General features: G+C 45.8%; 2 protein-coding genes across 7 annotated transcripts in view; one reads left to right on the top strand and one right to left on the bottom strand.

Moving 5' to 3' along the window:
* Positions 1–1761, bottom strand: part of Ccdc51 (coiled-coil domain containing 51) — a 17882-nt gene extending 16121 nt beyond the window's left edge. Inside the window, exon 1 of one of the 2 annotated variants that reach the window (XM_036194224.1) lies at positions 988–1761. In XM_036194224.1, coding sequence (XP_036050117.1) covers positions 988–1057 — 70 coding nt within the window. In that variant the 5' untranslated portion in view covers positions 1058–1761. The remainder of the gene's footprint in view (positions 1–987) is intronic. The other variant, XM_036194225.1, reaches the window with a different exon arrangement.
* LOC118587981 (ATR interacting protein) lies at positions 1713–16830 on the top strand. Of its 5 annotated transcripts, none has more exons than XM_036194220.1 (13): positions 1713–2078; positions 3304–3434; positions 4151–4321; positions 7072–7190; positions 8647–8804; positions 9852–9953; positions 10327–10456; positions 10613–11293; positions 15016–15152; positions 15308–15396; positions 15817–15897; positions 16000–16249; positions 16635–16773. In XM_036194220.1, exons 1-13 carry the CDS (start codon positions 1829–1831, stop codon positions 16700–16702), a joined length of 2367 nt encoding a protein of 788 aa, XP_036050113.1. In that variant the 5' UTR covers positions 1713–1828; the 3' UTR covers positions 16703–16773. The 5 variants fall into 5 exon arrangements, with proteins under 5 accessions (XP_036050113.1, XP_036050112.1, XP_036050115.1 ...); XM_036194219.1 differs by having other exon boundaries at positions 15305–15396; XM_036194222.1 differs by lacking the exon at positions 16000–16249 and having other exon boundaries at positions 15305–15396; positions 16635–16830.

Here is a 16830-nt window from a genome sequence, read left to right as displayed (position 1 = left end):
GGTTCAATAGTTAATAGCACTGGCTGTACTTCTAGAGGGCCAGGGTTCAATTCCCAGCACCCGCATGGAGGTTCACTGTAATTCTAGTTCCAGGGGAGATGATGTCCTCTTCTGGCCTCTGACATACATGTAAGCAAGACACATAAAACTTTTTTTTTTTTTTTTTAATCAGCTTGCTTTGGTCATCTCCAAAAAGCAGCCCCATGCTGCTGAAAATAAGTCGGCAGTCACAGCTTCCTTCTCCCCAAATAGAAGTTTTTTCTCCTTTATTTTGTGGAATCTAATTCCTCTTGACAATGGACAGTCCTGCCTCTTTTCAGAACCACAGATCTTGGTTATTAAGACTTGGGTGTTCAGCCAGGCATGGCAGCTCACAATTTAAGCAATTGGAGACCAGGACGGAAGGATTGAACGTTTGAGGCTATCTCAAAACCCAAAACAGCTGGACAGGGTGGTTCATGTCTATAATCCAAGCACTCAGGGGAGGAGGAAAGACATTTCTGAGTTCTAGGCCAGATTTGGTTACATGTCATGACACTGTCAAAAAGAGGGGGATGGGGCTGGGAGGCTTAAGCAGCCAACATTATGTTGGGCAGCTTAGGAGAATACCGCAGCTGAATAAAAAACTTAGGCAGTTCTAAGTGAGCCAATGCCTCCTGACCTCTGTAGGCATCAGACATACATGTGGTGCACATACATACATCAGGCAAAACACTCATATACATAAAAAATAACAAACCTCGAAACAAAACACAAGACCTAAGGTATTCTATGCCTAAGCACTATTCTTTTCATCCAGTGTCTTAGACTGACAGACTCACAAGCTAAGTCTGGCACCGAGCAAGCAGAGTAGAAAAGTCTCAATCCTGTTGCTCTCCAATGCGATTTCCCCATGCCTGCCAACTGTCCCGCCCACCACTTCTGCTCATAAAAGTCTGTCATGCACCCAAGCAAAACCCAAATCTTTGTTCCTCTGTGAAGTTTTACCTCCTCTCTGTGCCGTCGTAACTTCCACCTGGTATCCTTGTCGAAGCTGAATTTTTCTCAGCAACATCATGCGTCAGCCTCTTACCCATTTTTCTTGCCAACTTTTCCTCAACCTGTTGGACAATTCAAGGACCACTAACGGGGAGCCTTCCTTGACCCCTTGAGCTTCGTTCACCTCTATTCAACCAGCCTTCGGGACATAACAAATGAAAGTTAACAGTCGGGGCAATTCTGAACAGGCACACCGTTCTCGAGATCAGCCTTCCCAGATTTTTCTCAAATACACACGTCCTTGAAACATTCGCTATTCTGGAAGATCCCTGCTTCCAAGAGAACAGCTGCATTCCTTCTCCTCCCTAAGTGTACTCTTCCAGCTTCCTCCCAAAAAGTCTCTCCGGATACATGAAACGTGGGTCAGCATGAGTGAGGTCAAACAGCTAATGCCTGAATGCTGCCTGTCTCGATTCAAGAAAGGCGAACTGCTCCTCTAAGGCTCTGTATTCTACGCAATGCCGCCGGGGACAGCCACGGGTGCGGTCGGGCAGACGCTCCTCAATCCCGCAACTCGGGTAATCCCGACAGCACTAGAGTCCCGGCACAACCGGACTGTTGCACCGCGACGGAGCGGTACAGTCCAGACAGGCAGGAACCAGCCAGGAGGAACAGCGCGCTCTGTAAACGTCATCCCTCTGCGTCTGCTAGCTGACAGCTGATTGGCCCGTAGGCTGGGGCCCGCTAGTAGCTGAGGAGCGCGGCGGCGCGCGGGCGGTTAGGCTAACTCGGGCTCTCCGCGAACCAGGCTGTGCTTGGCGTCCTCGGACGCTGCGGGCTGAAGGAAGTCATGGCTGGGACACCCGCACCCAACAGTCACAGGAAGCAGAGCGGCAGCCCGGCGCCTTTCCCTGGTCTACCGCGGGCCTTCGAGAACCCTCCGAGTAAGCGGGCCCGGAGCTTCTCGGAGACCACGGTCCCGGACCCCGAAGACCCATTCGGCGCGCACGCGGAATTCACCGCGGACGACCTAGAGGAACTCGACATCCTCGCGTCACAGGCCCTGAGCCAGTGTCCGGTCGCGCCTCGGAAGCTGTCCAGTGAGTGCTGATGGGGGCCTTTCCCCCGGGGTGTGCATACCTCTTCAACAGGGTGGCTTCGGCACGGGTGTCGTGCTCCGATTCCCCTTCTAAGACGCAGGAGCACCCCGATCTCAGCGCGTTCTATTTCAGAAGGTCTTTTGATGTGGTGCTAAAATATACAGAATGCCAAAAGACCTCACATACCCAGAATTGAAATATATACACCTTGATTATTATTTATTTTCCTTGAAACGTGACCACGACCACCTCAGGACTGTCACAACCCATGTGAGAGGATTTAGATTTTATGCAGCCCACTGTAACCCTTGGACAGCATGATCATGGGAAGTGTCTGGCAGAGGCAAAAAGTGATTCTTACACAACCAATAATCTAGTTACCCCCCAAAGGTTAGGAATTGCAACAACCACAGGCAGTGAGCAAGAAATACCAAAACTTTCCTTCTCAGAGCTTACATTTTTACCTAAAGAGTAAGTGAAATCTCTGAACTGTCAGAAGGATTTGATGGGCCCTTTGCATCTGTACTTACACTTAAATAAAGCATCTGAAAAAATAGCATTATTCCTGGAAACGTGGACCTCCATCTCTCCAGCAATATTGTCTGGAAAACCAGGCATTAGAAAACACTTATTGATGACCAGATGTTTTACATGGCACTGGTTAGCACTACTCTCCACTCAGCGGCATGGGCAGCTCCTCCTCTCCTTGGCCCTGAATCACTTTACCTTAATCCATCCCTGGAGTCCCACGTCTCCCATGGAATATATCCATTTTGTTCACCATTGTGTCTTTAAAGACCAGCAGATCCTATGCCTAGCATATTACAGTAAATAATATTAATGATATGTCATAGTTATAGCCCGTGAAATCTCAGCTATTAGCTGAGACTCTTGATATTGGGTGAGTGTGTAAAGGGAGAATGTTCAGACATTTTACTTAGTAAGGATTATGAGTTTATATCATGTTCTGAGATTGAAAAGTGCTGATATTGTTTACTGGGTCTTTCTCAACTTGGCTTTCAAGACAAGCATTTATGACAAAGGTATGATATATACTGAGTCCTGAAGTGTATATGGGATTTTTTTTTTCCTTCCAAGACCAGGTTCTCACTCTATAACTAGGCTAGCCTTGAACTTGAGATTCCCCCTGCCTCAGTCTCCCAAGAGCTGGGATTACAGTTCTGTGCCATGATACTCAACTTAATGGGAACTATTTTTTATACAGGTACTCATAATGTCCACAGATTAGATGGGTTATCGAATAGTCCTATGAGGAAAAACAGAGAAAATGCTCCAGTTAAAGATAATTTTGAATTAGAAGTTCTTCAGATACAATACAAAGAACTTAAAGAAAAGGTATGTTAACTTGTGAGGTTTCTTTCCTTGCTTATTTGGTCTAGTGCTGAGAATTGAACCCAGGACTTTACTTTTACACATGCTATAAACAGAGACATTCTACTGCTAAGCTATACTTCCAGCCCTAACTTGTGTTATTTGTAGCTAATTCATTCATTAAGGTATTAGAAAGCATTGTGTAAAATATATAAAAGTTTTAAAACAAGCATCTAGATTCATCCCCCTGAAATGAAAGATTGGGGGAAGAATGCCTGAAATTTTATTTACTCTGTGTATGTATGTAAGCCTAGGTGAGTTTATGTGCACCACATGCATGCAGGTGCCCGTGACAGTCAGAGGGTGTTGGCTCCTCTGGAACCAGAATTACAACTGGTTGTGAGCCACCTGATGTGGGTACTGGGAAAGGAGCCTGGGTCCCCTGCAGGAGCAGTGAGTGCTTTTAGCTGCCAAGCCATCTCTCTAGCCCCCATAACCTATGACTTTATATGAGGAACACCTCATCATAGTGGTTGCTGTTTCGTTAGTTTTGTAAGCAGTCAGACACTTTTCATATGGCCATCTGTAGGTGCTGCTAAGAAAACCAGGAATATAGCATGGACTCAGTTCTGTGGAGTGTATGAGCCATAGTGTTAAATCAAAGCTGAAGAATCTGTATGTAAGTGGCAAGTGTATTCTGAAACTGTGTATGCTGAATGCTGGTTGGGCATAATTTACAGCTGAAATCAATGGAAGAAGTCGTCCTAATTAAGAATGGAGAAATTAAAATTTTGCGTGACTCACTGCATCAGACAGAATCCGTTCTAGAAGAACAGAGAAGATCACATTTCCTTCTTGAGCAAGAGAAGACTCAAGCACTCAGTGAAAAAGAAAAGGAGTTCTCTAAAAAGGTGACTCAGAACATTTGTTTTGCATGCTCTGGACAGTAGTTTTGCCTATTCACTAAATTCCACTAGAAGCAATAACCAAGGCTGGGCGTGGTGGTACATGCCTTTAATCACAGGAGGCAGAGGTCTAGGTCAGTTTAGTCTACATAGTGAATTCCAGGCCAGTTAAGGCTACATGGTAAGACAGTGTCTCTAAAAAATAAAACAAAATAGAAGCAATAACCAGTGTTGCCTAGAAATAGTCAACCACTGTTTATCTTAATAAATGGCATGCACCTTTCTTCCAGGGTCTGCATTTGGTTTGGAAACGGACTAAGATGAAATTCTGCTTTGCTATGGTTGTTAAGTCTTGACAGGAATAAATCACTAGCTTAGAATTTCTAGGAATAGGCTTGAATTAGTGTTTTTTGATAGGTAAGCAATTCAGTTACTTGGCTTACCAAAAAGGAAATATATTAGCATCATTTCCAAGTCTAGGAAGACAGGGATGTACTGGGGCTTCAAATGATGTAAACCTTACCAGAATATGTTTTGAGACTCCCAGGCTCATGTACACGCATTTCAAAACTCCAGAGCATAGTTAAGACTTGGGCTTACTCAGCCAGGCCTGGTAAATACATGTTTGTAATGCTAGCACTTGGGAAGCTGGTACAACAGTGTTACCATAAGTCCAAGGCCAGCCTGGGCTATATGATGGGACTCTGTTTCAAAAACAAACAAACAAACAAAAAGAATAAAGTTCCTTCATCTCTAACTAAATCAAGACAGAGTTTCTCTGTGTAGTTTTGCTGCCTGTACTGGATCTCGCTCTGTAGACCAGGCTGACCTTGAACTCACAGAGATCCTCCTGGCTCTGCCTCCCGAGTGCTGGGATTACAGGCGTATGCCACCACCACTCTAAATTAAGAGTTTTAAAGATGCCCCTGAGTGGTATTAAGCCAGGTACCTGTTTCCAGACTAGTTCTAAAACCAAAGGATAACTATCATTTAAATCCCAGTTGGAGGTAGGAAAGGGAGGTTATGTTCTGCAAAGAAAATGGTAGTATCCAGTATCTACCACCACTTTCCTTCAGAACACCTCTGTGCTCTGCCAAGGATGTGCACCCCCAGCCCCTTTTAAAGTACAAGGGAACAGTGAGGTGGACAGTAACTAGAGTAGTGTCTGCCTCCATTACTTCCTTCAGCAAGTTTTATATGCACATGTACTTGTACCTACCACAGAACAAAGGTTGTTGGGAGGCCCAAGTGTGAGTTTTTGGGCTGGCCTTAAAGTTACTTTTTGGCTAGAATGCCCTTAAACTTCTGAACTTCCTTCCTCTGCCTCCTGAGTGCTGGGATTAAGGCATAATTGCTGCCATGCCCTGTTTATTTGGTGAGAGACATTACATCTAGGGTGCATGCTAGGCAAACACCTTCCGTTTGAGCTACAGGTTCCTTTTCCTCCTCCAGTTAGTCCCTACCTCTGCTTTCTTATTACATGTATCCCATTACTCTATTTCCAACTTGTTTAAGATTTTTCTCCCTCTTATGACACTCTTTCTAGTTTCACAACACACACACACACACAGACTAAGCACACACAAACACACAGATCTAAGCACACACAAACACACAGATCTAAGCACACACAAACACAGATCTAAGCACACACAAACACACAGATCTAAGCACACACAAACACACAGATCTAAGCACACACAAACACAGATCTAAGCACACACAAACACAGATCTAAGCACACACAAACACACAGGTCTAAGCACACACAAACACACAGGTCTAAGCACACACAAACACACAGGTCTAAGCACACACAAACACACAGGTCTAAGCACACACAAACACACAGGTCTAAGCACACACAAACACACAGATCTAAGCACACACAAACACACAGGTCTAAGCACGCACAAACACACAGATCTAAGCACACATCCACACAGATCTAAGCACACACAAACACACAGGTCTAAGCACACACAAACACACAGGTCTAAGCACACACAAACACACAGATCTAAGCACACACATACACACAAGTTTGGGTAAAACTGGCAGATACCCTGCCCAGACTTTGAAGAAGACCTAGGATTTTGTACCCCAAGTTAATTAACAGAGGAGCAGCCAAGTCCTGTGAAAGCAGAAGAGGATTGAGAGTTTGACAGCAGTTTGGGGAGCAGAATATATGTCATGGTTGTGGAGGTGGGGCCCACAAAGCAGGTTCCTGCTGAGATAGAGCATCTCCCCAAGCTCCATGCTGAGCGCTATTCAGTCATCATTTTGCTTAATCCCCAGTCCCAGCCAAGTACTTGGGTTAGAGATTCAGAGTCTAAACAAGTAATGGGGTTGGTTTTTGAATGCTCATTAACTGCTTCCACTGTAGAGTCTGATATGCCTTTCTAGAGTATTTTTCAAGGGAAAATCGGCTAATATTTGAGGACATTTATATTGCAGCAACTTTGATAATTTTTTTTTATTGTTTTCCTTTATTAGCTTGAAGTTTTGAAGTTAAGGGGTTTATTATTGATTTTGTTTTGTTTTGTTTTGTTTTTGAGACAGGCTCTCACTATGTATCCCTGGCTGCCTCAGAACTCAATATGTAGATCAGGCTGGTCTCAAACTCAGAGAGTCACCAACCATACTTGCCTCTGCTTCTGGAGGGTTGGGATTAAAGGCATATGTCACCACACACACTTATTTTGGGCCGTGTGTATATAGTGCTGCCACAAATTAGCTTTCTTCGGCTTTTTCAGCTTCAGTCATTGCAGTCTGAGCTCCAGTTTAAAGATGCAGAAATGAATGAATTAAGGACAAAGCTTCAGAGCAGTGAACGAACAAGTAAACTAACTGCTCCCTCCACTTCCCATGTCAGGTGAGGAGCATTGCTGGATGGACAGTTTAGTTGGCATAACTTTGTAAAAAGCCTGACAGCTCTCTGGATTATTCTGAATGAAGGGCATTTTTCTGAGGCCCTCTTTCCTAAAGGATACAAAGGTGACTGGATGAGACTAAGTGGTCTGAGCCATTCAGTCTAAATGTTCTCACTCAGGAGTGTTCACCCTGCACGGGCACCAGTGACACAATTCCTTGAGACTAGGAAAAGCTAGAAGGATAATATCTAATTCTTTTTAAAAGGGAAAAAAGGTTTATTCTGGCTTATAGTTCAGGGAGTATAGTCCATCATGTTGGGGAAGGCATGGCAATAGGAACTCGTGACTGAGCAGAACAGGAAGCAGAGAGAGATGGTGCTGGTGCTCAGCTGGTTTCCTCACTCCCCTTTTTAGTCAGTCTTGGACCCAGTCTATGGTGTGGTGCCACCCACATTCAGGGTAGGCCCTCCTTCAAATTATGAAAACAGACCAGCCTTCATTTTCATATAATTTGTTTAATTAACACCTCCCACCCCACCCCCCAAAAAAGTTTTTCAGTCCTGGCTGCTTAAAATATTTTTTCTCATTTGTTATCTGGGACCTTTGTCTTACAGCCCCTCCTCTGCTGCCAGATGTGCTCAGCTTGTTAATGATCTGTGCCCTGCCCCTGCCTCCCACAGCAGTCTGTCAGTGTCAGCCTTGACATTTGAGCTCTTTCTGTTATGGAACATTCTCCTGCCCTTGCTCATGTTGGGCAGAGTGTGAAATTGAACTTCCCTTGCCTTGTGCTTCAGGTGAGATGGGAGAGATGAGGAACTCTGTCTGCACCTCTTTACCCATCAGTAATAGGAAGAAGGCCTGCGTGTTATGATCAGAGAGCTTTAGACTGCCATCTAGTGTGAAGAATCCATCGGTGCTGAGGAGTTTACTCAGTTTCCAGTGTACTTTCTATTAGAGCCTCTTTGTTTTAAAGATTTTTTAAAATTATGTACATCTGTATGTTTGTGTACAGGTGTGCATTTGTGAATGCATACCTACAGAGACCAGAAAAGGGCATTAGATTCCCTAGAGCTGGAGTTACAAGCATTTTTGAGCTACCAGACATGGGTCCTCTGCAAGAGCAGTATTTACTCTTAATGCTGGGCTATCTCCAACCTATGATAGGCTCTTTTCAAAGTTTTTGGATCCTAAAAATCGGGTTGTTCATTTAAAAACATTTTTGTGGATGTGTGTGGAATTGTAGATAGTAAAGAATAACAGCCAGTATTTTGGGATGCCTAAGAGAATAAGAAAATAAATGCTACCTTTAATACAGACTAACATGTCCATAATAGATAAAACTTCTAGTCATAATGTCTAGACATGAAAAGTTTAATTGATGTTAGAAATTTCATAGCTGAGTATTTTAAGAGGTTTTAACAGAATCATAACTTTGCTCTCATAGTTAACTCTTTCTAGTCCTAGGAAAGGCTCTTCTGTGGTTATAAAGTCAGAAGCACATTCTCCACATGTTGGAAAATCAACTTTCCCTACCAAGGAATCTTTTAGTGCTAACATGCCACTCTCTTATTCCTGCCAGACTGAGGAAGGATACAGATTTACGGTGGAACAAGGGGGTAAGTCAGGCTAATAGTAATTGGTTGCTATATAATGGACTGCCCTACTAGTGGCCTAAACAACAGTATTTACTTTCTTTTTCAAAATTTCTGGGATGTGAGGGCGATCTGGCTGCGACATCTGTCACCCCATTGATTGCCAAGATTGATTCGGCTGATCTGGCTTGCTAGGCGGGTGTCCCCTTCCTCCCTCATCGCTCCATGTGCGTCCCTCCCAAAGCTGCACGCTCGGTCAAAGAGGACAACCTTCCCTGAATAGAGGAGGACTGGTCTTCGGTCAAGGGTATACGAGTAGCTGCGCTTCCCTGCTAGAACCTCCAAACAAGCTCTCAAAATTTCTGTACACCAGCAGTTTGACACATGGAGATCATACTGAGTCTTTTTTGTTTTGTTTTTACTCCTGGCTGTCCTGGAACTCCTTCTGTAAACCAGGCTAGCCTCGTACTCACAGAGATCTACCTTCCTCTACCTCTCAAGTCTGGAGAGTCTTTTAAGGTGGCTCTGAGACTCTGCTGTGCTATTTTATTTTATAATTAGATACATTGTCGCTCATCCTGCCATCAGCCTTTTCAAATTGCTGCCACTGCTCTCCTGAGAAACTGCAGCCACATTTTTGGTGTCTCTAACAGTGTACCGCACTGTAGGCAAAAGCAGAGTTCTGCCTGTTACAAGCAGGCAGAGCACAACAGTCTGGATAAAAGTCCCAACAACACTGCTTACTAGCTTATGTGATCTTGACAAGCGTATTACCTCTGTGCTTCAGTTCTTTATATGTAAAACAGCTAATTATGACCTCTATGCATATGGGGTTGCTCTATGAAACTAATGGGCTCATATGTGTAAAGCTAGTAATTGCTATTTTCACCATATTGCTTCATTTACAGTGAGGCAAACAGAGTAATTTTCTTTTTAGGGATCTGAAGGTACTTTGGCTCTGTTTTGACTGAGTTTGAAGAAGAGATTATCCAGTCTTTTAAATATTGTGTGTAGGAGTTTCTGGAACACCTGTTTTTTTATGTTCAGCTTTTGATTCACATTTTTTTCTAGTTTCAGATAATAAAACCCACAGTCTGAGAGGTAACCCCATGAAGCAAGATGTGCAGCAGAAAATTCTTGCTGACAGCTGGATGCAGAGATCAAACACTCAAGGTACCAGAATACCTGCTTTTCAGTATAAGCCTGCGTGGCTTCCGTTTTCCTCTGTGATACACAGAGCTGCCTAGGGGAACCGTCTGAAAACCTCACCACAGGCAGTTCTTCAGAGTGTGCAGGCACATAGGAGTCTGCAACCTACAGAGAAAGGCCGGGCAGTGGACACGCCTTTCATCCCAGCACTCGGGAGGCAGAGGCTGGCGACCTCTGAGTTTGAGGACAGCCTGGTCTACAGAGGAAGTTCCAGGACAGCCAGGGCGACACAGAGAAACTCTGTCTTGAAAAACCAAAGGGGGAGAAAAAGAACAAAGGAAGGGAGGGAAGAACTCTCCCATGTAAGAACATTCTGGAGTCACCTTGTCTTTTGCAGGTTCTATTTTGATAAACCTGCTCCTGAAGCAACCTTTGGTCCCAGGGTCATCGCTAGGTCTTTGTCACCTCCTGAGCAGTTGTTCTGAAGTTCCTACTGGCACTCTCTTGCAGCCACCGGGGCTCAGTAGGTAAGCACGAGACTCCTGAAAAGCTTGTTTGAGAAAGAGTTGCCCTTTCTGGTTCTGGCCAACATGGGAGATTAATGGCATGTTTGGGGAAACTAGAGAACTTGGCAGACAGGTGATTTGGGGCCCTTGATCTAATCTGTTTTCTTTTGTTTCCAGTACCTTGACTGGGATTTCAGGCCTCAGGACCATCAGTTCTCGTGATGGGTCATTTTCCCTCTCTGCCCTGAGAGAAGCACAGAACTTGGCATTCACTGGATTAAATCTGATTGCCAGGAGTGAAAGCTCACATGATGGAGACCTAGGAAAGGGAAGCAGAAGAGTCTTCCCACTCTGCCAGCTTCCTGGAGCTGTGCACCTCCTCCCACTTGTACAGTTTTTCATCGGCTTACACTGCCAGGCTCTGCAAGATTTAGCCCCGGCTAAGAAGAGTGGGGTGCCCGGGGACTCTCCAACACATACCTCCTGTGTGAGCTCTGGGGTAGAGACCAGCCCAGAGGACTTGATTTATCACCTGGAAAGCTTCTCTGTGGCTTCACTCAGCATCCTTCAGCACCTGGTGTGCCACAGTGGAACAGTTGTCTGCCTGTTACTGTCAGGCGTGGGGACAGATGCTGCTGCTGCCAGGGAAGGAAACCTAGTTCAGACTTGTGCAGATACGATCTCAGCCTCCAGGGAGGATGCTCATGACCAAAACCAGCACCCACTATTGAAGATGCTTCTTCAGCTGGTGGCTTTCTCTTCCACAGCATCAGGTCATTTTCAAGCCAGTGTCCTGAGCCAGTGCCTCAAAGTTTTGGTGAAATTAGCTGAAAACGCTTCCTCTGATTTCTTGCCCAGGTATAGACTCACAGGAGGCATGATTCCCTATGGGTCTGCCCTGACCTCTTGAGGTCTGACCTGTGGCTCTTGTACTCTGTTCACACCTTGACTTAATTCTACTATTCAGCTATGGCTTGATTCAGGGAGTTCTGATGGGAAGGGGCCCAAGTAAGCAGAGCACATGGAATAAGGCTAACCATAAGTGTCCTGCCATGACAAAGGCTGAGTTAAGAGGCCTTTGAACCTGAGGTGTGGATCAGGTGAAGAACATGGCACAACATATTTAAATTTGGTAGAGTTCTGTAAAGAAGCAGAGTACCAGGAGTGTCTGCAGCCATGAGGTGACCTTTCCAGGAGTCTGTCAACCTTGTGTCCACATCTATTATGAGTCAGGTCACTTGCTTCTTAAGAGGAGTTTGTTGGAGATGATAGTATAATGAATCTAGCTCACAAAAAAACAGTTGTTATAAATTACTAATCTGGGGTGCTAGAGAGATCGCTCACCAATTAAAAGCTCTTGTTTTTCTTGCAGAGGACCTGGGTTCAGTTCCCAGTACCCACATGGTAACACAACCATCTGTTATCCCAGTCCCAGGCAATCCAGCAGGCATACATGTGGTGCACATACATGCATGTAGGCAAAACATTCATACACATAAAGTAAAATAAGTAAATGTATCTTTAAAAAAAATTATAAATTCCTAACGAGTTTAGAGCATCGAGGGCAAGATAGGGAGAATTGTAAACACTGCCCAGCCTGCATGCTTGTAAGAGGCCAATTCTTATGTTAAAATAACACCGCTGCCTAGGTCTAGCTTCTGTCTCTTCTCTGCCAGGCATCATGGCCTATGCCTTTAATTCAGCATGTGGCAGGCAGAGACAGGTGGATCTCTGAGTTTGAGACCAGGCAGAGCTATACAGTGAAACCCTGTTGCAAAAAACAAAGTCTTACATCTGAGCTCAACTTTTTTTTTTTTCCTCACTTTTTTTTTTTCTTGAGTCAGGGTTTCTTGTGTAACCAGGCTGACCTTGAAATCAAGAGATTCATCTGCCTCTGCTAAGTGCTGGGATTAAAGGTATGTGCCACCACCACCCACCCAACATTCCTATTTCTTTTCTTCTTCTTCTTTTTTTTTTTTTTTAAAGATTTATTTATTATGTTTACAGTGTTCTGCCTACATGCATGCTTGCAGGCCAGAAGAGGGCACCAGATGTCATTACAGACGGTTGTGAGCCACCATGTGGTTGCTGGGAATTGAACTCAGGACTCTGGAAGAACAACCAGTGCTCTTAACCGCTGAGCCATCTCTCCAGCCCCTTATTCCTGTTTCTTAAAAGTGCTTCTGGATCATGTTTACCACATAGTATTTTCTGGCCAGTTTTATCTGTCCTAAAGTGATGAAATTGAACATAGCACTTGAGTACAGTATAGACAATACATAGGGGCAGGATTGCCGTCCACAGGCCCAATTTATACTGGCTAGTTGCCCATTTCCTATGTGCTTAATGAATGAATACCAGAAACCAGTTTCCCAATTCTGTTAGCAGACCACTCACTCTATTCCTGTTCTGTTGACCATAGGGTATTCAGACTCTTATCTAACGATGTTTCTCCTGGCCAGATACAAATGCTTTGTTCCCTGGCTCAGGTGATACTCCTGACTCAGCATTCTGCACTTTACACAGAGCCTGGCTCAGTCTAAACGCTCAGTCAGTGTTTGTTAAATAAACCCTATGTTGAAGTAGGAAAGCTTTAGTAAAAGTGCCATAGGGAACACGTTAGGGCAGTTCCGAGCCAGTAATTACAATAAGCCATTGCCCCATCGCTTTCAAACACAGCCCCCACAAAATACTTCTCTGTAGATTTCATGTGCTCAAGATGAACTACACAGCTGCCTCTTCAGCTTCTGGTGAAGGCCAGGGTGGATGCCGTCAGGGCTGTCAAGCAGGATAGAAGTAGCCAGGAAGCCTGCAGTCTGCCCTTCAGGCTTGACAACCCTGAACCAGAGAGCACGAGTCATGTACTTCTGTATACTGCTGCGATGTGTAACTTGTTTCTGTTTCTTGTTTTGAGACTGTCTCTCTACATACCCCTCCCTACTTGGCCTGGCAGAGAGCCACAGTACCTGGCAACAAAAGAATGCCCAATTGCTCGCCTGTTTGTAGAATGTGCTGTAGAACAGGAGCTAGAGAGGTGGCTGAGTGGTTAAGAGCACTAGTTGTGCAGGGCGGTGGTGATGCACGCCTGTAATCCCAGCACTTGAGAGGCAGAGGCAGGCGGATCTCTGTGAGTTCAAGGCCAGCCTGGTCTCCAAAGCTAGTCCAGGACAGGCTCCAAAGCTGCACAGAGAAACCCTGTCTCGGAAAAAAAAAAAAGAGTACTTGCTTTTCCAGAGGTTCTGGGTTCAATTCCCAGCACCCACATGGCAGCTCACAACTCTCCGTAACTCTATTTTCAGGGGATCTGACACCCTTACACAGACATACATTCAGGCAAACACCAATGCACATAGAAGAAGAAAAAAAATAACAAACAAGGGGTTAGGGATTAGCTCAGTGGTAGAGTGCTTGCCTAGCAAGCGCAAGGCCCTGGGTTCGATCCTTAGCTCCACAAAAAAAAAAAAGAAAAGAAAAAAAGAAAACAAAAGTGCTATAAAATAAGTTTACAGCCGGGCAGTGGTGGCACACGCCTTTAATCCCAGCACCCGGGAGGCAGAGGCAGGCGGGTCTCTGTGAGTTCAAGGCTAGCCTGGGCTACAGAGCTAGATCCAGGAAAAGTGCAAAGCTACACAGAGAAACCCTGTCTCAGGAAAGAAAAAAAACAAGTTTACCTCAAATAGTGAGCCTTTGCTTTCCAATGACACACTGAGGTGCCGTATATGTACAGATTGGTACATACATAAAGCCTCAGAGTCTTTTAGGTGGCCTCTCTCCCACCCACCAATTCTCCCTCATGCTGACGTAAGTAGTGTGGATAGAGCAAATCTAGCCCTTGGGACCTGGTTCCTTGGCCATAGCCATCCCTTTGTGAGACCTGAGGGGAAATAACACTCATTTTCATTCTCTTTCTCTCACCCTTCCCCCCGTCCCCCCTTGTCTCTCTCTGTCTCTCTCTCTCTCTCACACACACACACACACACACTGTACCCATAGTAGGTACCTTTTCAGTGATTTCTGACAAGTGGAGAAAATGGTTTTCCTTGTTCTGTGAATGGCCTCATAAGACAGAGCAGTAGCCACATCCATGTTTGTTACTTTTAGAGCCCTGGCCAGTCCTGTGGTATTAGACAAAGAACATTTCTCATGCTGAAGATATGGGCCTGCATCCCTGTTGAGAGCAGATGCAGGAAAGGGCCTAGGGTGTGGTCATACAGCCCAGATCTAGGGAGTCCTGTCCCATTTACTTGATAAAAAGCCACATAAGGGCCTGTCTTCTTTTTTAGGGTGAATGAGGGGTTGTGATATGGTGGTGAGACTTGGTTGCATGTAGCCCAGACTCATCTCCAACTCATTGGTGGATTCTGCCTCTGCCCCCTAAATGCTGAGATTATAGGCACGTGCCCCCCACCTCCCACTGAAGACTTGTCATTTTTAAGCCACAGCAGTCCCGTAGTCAAGGTTAGTACCTGTCTACTGTGACAGTCTTGAAGCAAGTAGGCTGTGGCCAGGCCAGCATTTGAACATGTCTCACTGAATTAAGTGCCCTTTTGGAGCGTGTCCTAACTATGCCCATCCTTCAGGTTCTCCTGGGTGTTGCCGATGTTGCCACAGTGCCTCAGCTCAGAGCTGCCTCTGCCATGTGTGCTACTGGCTGTTGAGCTGCTCTCAGTTCTGGCGGATCATGACAGCCTTGCACAGCAGCTGTGCTCCCATCCAGGTAAAGTAGAGCAGGCTGGGTCTCAACTATCCTGGAGTGGGAGGGAGGGATCGGGGCGGGGACAGGTTCAGAGCCTCTCAAGGGCTTCTGTACTTGGACCTCAGGCCACAGTGAAAAGAGAGACCCTGAGTAAGGCTGAGCATCCTTTTCAGAAGGCTGCCTTCTCCTGAGGCTGTACATGTACATTACATCAAGGCCTGACAACGTGGCCTCAGACAAACAGTGGCTTCAGCTGGAACAAGAGGTAAGACTGGGAGACTTGCAGAGACTGCGTACCCTTCAACCCCTTCCTAAGAGCCCAGGGTCTCCTTTCCTCCTGTGGGAAAATGGGAGCTACAGTTAATTTTGATTAGTTTGTCAAATTTGAGCACCAGGTAAAATTTAGGGGTTCCTCACACAGATGCAATAAAAATGTACCCAGGATTACAATGGACTCTGCAGAGTTGCCTGATAATGCTGCCTAGGTTTGGGGGCTGATCCTAGTCCCAGAAGTGTGGGTAAGCTGTTGAGATTCAGGTCGGAAAGCCTCAGACCACCACTACTCAGACCAAACTTGTGCAGGCAAGCAGTTGGAGAAGTAGTGAGAACTTAGAAATGTCTGAGAAAGCCCTGGAGACCTGTCTATTCTGCTCTGCGAGGGACAAACCATCTCTTCTTGTTCCAGGTGGTATGGCTCTTGGCCAAGCTGAGTGTGCAGAACCCTTGCCCCACAGGCGTTGGTTCTGACTGTCAATGCAACGTTGAGGTGAGTGGCCAGGGCCAACAACAGGGTAGGTAGCTCAGTCCTGCTTCCCTGAAGTGGCTGAATAAGTCCGTAGACCTCAGTCTGTGCCCTCTCTTACCCCAGGCAGTCAGAGTGCTCACCGTGATGTTGCACAGACAGTGGCTGACTGTACGGCAGGTAGGGGGTCCAAGGACCCACCAGCAGAAGCAGACAGTGCGCTGTCTGCGGGACACTGTGCTGCTGCTGCATAGCCTATCTCAGAAGGACAAGCGCTTTACTGTGCATTGTGTAGATGTCCTGCATCAGTATGACCAGGTGATGCCAGGGGTCAGTATGCTGATTCGAGCCCTTCCTGATGTGACCGACTGTGAAGGTAAGCCAGCAAGAGGAGCCTGTCCTAGCTAGCCTTCATATGCCTCTGCCTGATGCTCATGAAGGGTCAGACTCCTTTGCTGGTCTTCTCTCCCCACCACCAGAGCCATTCCTGGCACTGTGGACATTACCTTCCTGCTCTGATTCTTTGAGTATGCTAGGTTGTCCTTTGATCATGTCTATTGAATTGGCCTAGCTGAGCCATGGTTTTTCCAGAAATATCTGTCCGAATTGCTTTTGTATCACTTTTGCTCACAGTAGCTGAGGGAGCAAAGCCCGGGCATGGAAGGGACTGGTTAGTTCCTGTGTTGCTAGGGGAGGATGGTAGACCTCTGAGCCTCAGCACCATCAGGTTTAACCTCAGAACCCTCTTCCTTTTGGCTTAGAGGCAGCCCTGGATGACCTCTGTGCTGTGGAAACAGATTTGGAAGACTCTGAAATGGACTGTAGCTGAGGACTTGAGCATCCGGCCACAAGGTGGCACCAGCTCCCACCGCACTGTCTTTGCTGTATCCTCTGATTAAAACTGAAGTTCCTGCTGAGAACAACTTTGTTTCCTGAGTCTAATTTGTGTGACTGAGA

Source organism: Onychomys torridus, chromosome 7 (genome assembly GCF_903995425.1).
Source record: "Onychomys torridus chromosome 7, mOncTor1.1, whole genome shotgun sequence".
Lineage (NCBI taxonomy): Eukaryota > Metazoa > Chordata > Mammalia > Rodentia > Cricetidae > Onychomys > Onychomys torridus.
Note: the sequence above shows the minus strand (reverse complement) of the source record. Positions and strands in the feature narration are given on the sequence as shown.